The sequence below is a fragment of the Numida meleagris genome, unplaced genomic scaffold (genome assembly GCF_002078875.1).
Source record: "Numida meleagris isolate 19003 breed g44 Domestic line unplaced genomic scaffold, NumMel1.0 unplaced_Scaffold383, whole genome shotgun sequence".
NCBI lineage: Eukaryota > Metazoa > Chordata > Aves > Galliformes > Numididae > Numida > Numida meleagris.
Genome location: NW_018364606.1, coordinates 4,033 through 7,384, shown reverse-complemented (window position 1 = coordinate 7,384; position 3,352 = coordinate 4,033). Strand labels below are relative to the sequence as shown.

Sequence of the window (3,352 nt, the reverse complement as noted above, 5' to 3'; positions counted from 1 at the left end):
GGTTCCCTTCTCCAACCCCGAGTTCCCTTTGACATTGGTTGGGTTCCCTTTCCAATGTGGGTTCCCCTCTCCAACCTTTGCTGGATTCCCTTTTCCAGTCTGGGTTCCCCCCTCCAACGTTTGTTGGTTTCCCTTCTCTGAGGTTGCTTTTGGTTCCCCTCTCTGTGAGGTTGGTTGGATTTTCTTTTCCAACATGGGTTCCCTTCTCCAACACTGGTTGGGTTCCCTTTGCCAGCATGGATTCCCCACTCCAACATTGGCTGGGTTCTCCCATACTCTTTGGTTTCTCTCTCCAGCATTGGCTGGGTTTCCCTCTCCAATGTTGGCTGGTTTCTCTTTCCTACATGAGTTCCCTTCTCCAACCGCGAGTTCCCTTTTACATTGGTTGGGTTCCCTTTCCAATGTGGGTTCCCCTCTCCAACCTTGGTTGGGTTCCCTTCTCCAACACTGGTTGGCTTCCCTTTGCCAGCATGGATTCCCCAGTCTGACATTGGCTGGGTTCTCCCGTACTCTTTGGTTTCTCTCTCCAGCATTGGCTGGGTTTCCCTCTCCGACATTGGCTGGTTTCTCTTTCCTTTGTGGGTTCCCTTCTCCAACCCCGAGTTCCCTTTGACATTGGTTGGGTTCCCTTTCCAGTGTGGGTTCCCCTCTCCAGCGTTTGTTGGTTTCCCTTCTCTGAGGTTGGTTGGGCTCCCCTCTCCAACGCTGGTTGGATTCCCTTCTCCCATACTCTTTGGTTTCTCTCTCCAGCATTGGTTGGGTTTCCCTCTCTGACGTTGGTTGGGTTCCCTTTCCAATGTGGGCTCCCCTTTCTGACATTTGTTGGGTTCTCCTCTCCAACGTTGGTTGGGTTCCCTTCTCCCATACTCTCTGGTTTCCCTCTCCGACCTTGGCTGGTTTCTCTTTCCTACGTGGGTTCCCTTCTCCAACCCCGAGTTCCCTTTGACGTTGGTTGGGTTCCCCCCTCGGACGCCGCTTGCCTTCCTCCCCAGATGGCCGCCGAGCAGTTCAAGAAGACCAGCCTGCACGTCGCCAAGAGCGTCCTGAACAACAAACACATCGTGAAGATGCTGGAGAAATACCTCAAGGTGAGCCAGCGCGGGCAGCGCCGAGCTCCGGGAGCCGCACGCGTGCTCTGCGCGTGTTCCGTGTGTGCTGTCGTGTGCTGCGTGCCGGCTGCGGCCCCCCCCCCCGATGGGGAGAGGCTCCGCTCCCTCTCCGCTTGCCTCGGACAAGGCCGAATTTGGGCTCTGGTTTCTCTCACTCCGGAGGCGGTTCACAACCTCTCGTGTTTTTAACTTGCAGACTGTCCTGCACCTACCGTAAGCCCCGTAAGATCAGTTATGAACCATCACTAAAGACGCAGAATAGCCAAACAAAACAAAACATAACAAACAAAAAAACAAAAAAAAAGCAGGAACTAAGCCCTAAAGCCGCCCCGAGCATGAGGCCCGAGCTCAACCTGGGCGCAGCAGCGTGCTCCGGGGACGGCCCCGCGCCACCCCACGCCGGGCTGCCCCGCACAGAGCCCAGCTCTGCAGAGACCCCACGGCGCAGAGCGGAGCCTCCAGGTGCCGCACCTCGCTCGCTGCCCCGAGATCCCGGGGCAAGCAGGAGCTGCCCCCGGGCCCACCCCGCGGCGCCAGGAGCGGGCTCCTTAGGGCCAGCGCGGCGCCGGGAGCGGCGGGAGGAAGCCGGAAAGCCGCAGGGGGCACCAGGAGAGCTCGCAGCCCCGCGACGACGCCACGGAGCCGCTTCCCCCGACCCCGGGGGGCCACCAGGATGCGCTGGGAGACCCCCCCCCGCCCCATCGGCATCACGTGGGCCTTCCCAACCCAACTGCGACTCCATCCTCTTGGGTCCGGCGCCAAAGAGCCGCCGAGCTTCGCGTTCGCCCGGCGCTGCCCTCCGGGCTCTCCCGCTCGCTCAAGTTACGACTCCATCCATCTACCCCTTGCCAGGGTCCCCAGGCACGTCACCGGCGCCGCCGTCACCTCCCGAGCGACGGCGTCCCACGCTGCCGGCAGAGCTAAGCGCGTCGGCGCGGGCGCCCCGGCCGCCGTCCGTCGGCGGGAGGAGAGCGTTGGAGCCAGCCCGGCGCCGTCCTCCGTGTACCGTTCCCAGGTGCCTAAAGCTGAAAAAAGGGGAAAAAACTGAAGGATTGCAGGTAATGCCCGAAAGCCGCCTGGTCCCCAGCGGAAGCCGGGCGCTGCTGCGTGCCAGGACTGCCCCGCTGGGCACGGCCGGCGGGAGGACGGACGGCTCCGGTCGCAGCCGGCGTTCCCGTAGCTTTTCCCGGTGATTCCCCGGACGCGGGCTCCGGTGAAGCCGAGCGGGGAAGAGCGAAACGTTGCATGGATCGCACGGAGGCGGCCGAGCGTGGGGCTGAGCCTCCCAGCGGCTTCCGTGGGGCCGCCGCGTGGGGCCGTGGGGGAGCGGGCGCAGCCCGCGGGGCCCCCCCGCTGCTCTCTGGGAGCTTCCAACGAGATAACGAGCTCCGACCAAATTAAAGCCGGGCGCACGGGGGCGGCCGGATCCCCCCGGAGGAAGGCAGCGCTGTGGGATCTCCGCGCGCTCCGTGGCGTAGAGCGGGGCCGGCCGAGGCCCGGCGGGATCTCGGCTTCTCCTGCTTGAAAGCGTTGGATCCCGCTCCCGAGTTGCGATGGGTCCCGGCGGCCCCGGCCCCGCTCAGCGCGCCCGTCCCGCTCTTCTTTCTCCCAGGGGGAAGACCCGTTCACGGACGAGATGGCGGAGGAAGGAGAAGGGCTGGAAGGAGCGGGCGCAAGCGGCGGCACGGAGCCGGGGGACGGCGGGGATCCGCGGCCGGACCCCCAGGAGCCGGGGGGTGACACCAAGGAGCCGGGGGACGAGCAGGCCGGCGGTGACGGCACCGAGGCCGCGGCCGACGACGCCGAGGAACCGGGTGACACCGGGGACCCGGGTGACGCCAAAGATCCGGGTGACGGCGCCGAGGCGCCGGGTGACGCCGAGGACGCGGGTGACGGCACGGACAGCGCTGCGCCCGCAGCTGAAGAGCAGCACCAGGAGTTCCTGCGCCGGCCCCCCAGGCCCCCGCTGCTGCCTCCGTTCCTACAGGACGAGGACCCCCCCCAGGACGAGGAACCCCCCCAAGATGAGAACCCCCCCCAGGATGAGAACCCCCCCCAGGATGAGGAGGAACCCCCACAAAGTGGAGCTGGGGGGGGGGAGGGAGAAGAGGAGGAGGAGGAGGAGGAGGAGGAGGAAGCTCCGGCAGCAGCTGAGCAGCTCTGAGTACCCCCACCCTGTGAGTGTGTTCCCCCCCCCCCTTGCCCCATGGATTCATTTTATTTCACTTTTTTCCCCCCTTTTC

General features: G+C 64.5%; 1 protein-coding gene across 1 annotated transcript in view; it reads left to right on the top strand.

The window, feature by feature from the left end:
* AKAP8 (A-kinase anchoring protein 8) overlaps positions 1-3,307 on the top strand; it is a 20,140-nt gene extending 16,833 nt beyond the window's left edge. The window contains exons 12-13 of the mRNA XM_021383380.1: positions 993-1,088; positions 2,722-3,307. Of these exons, the coding sequence (XP_021239055.1) occupies positions 993-1,088; positions 2,722-3,273 (648 nt within the window). The 3' untranslated portion in view covers positions 3,274-3,307. The remainder of the gene's footprint in view (positions 1-992; positions 1,089-2,721) is intronic.
* Positions 3,308-3,352: the final 45 nt, after the last annotated feature.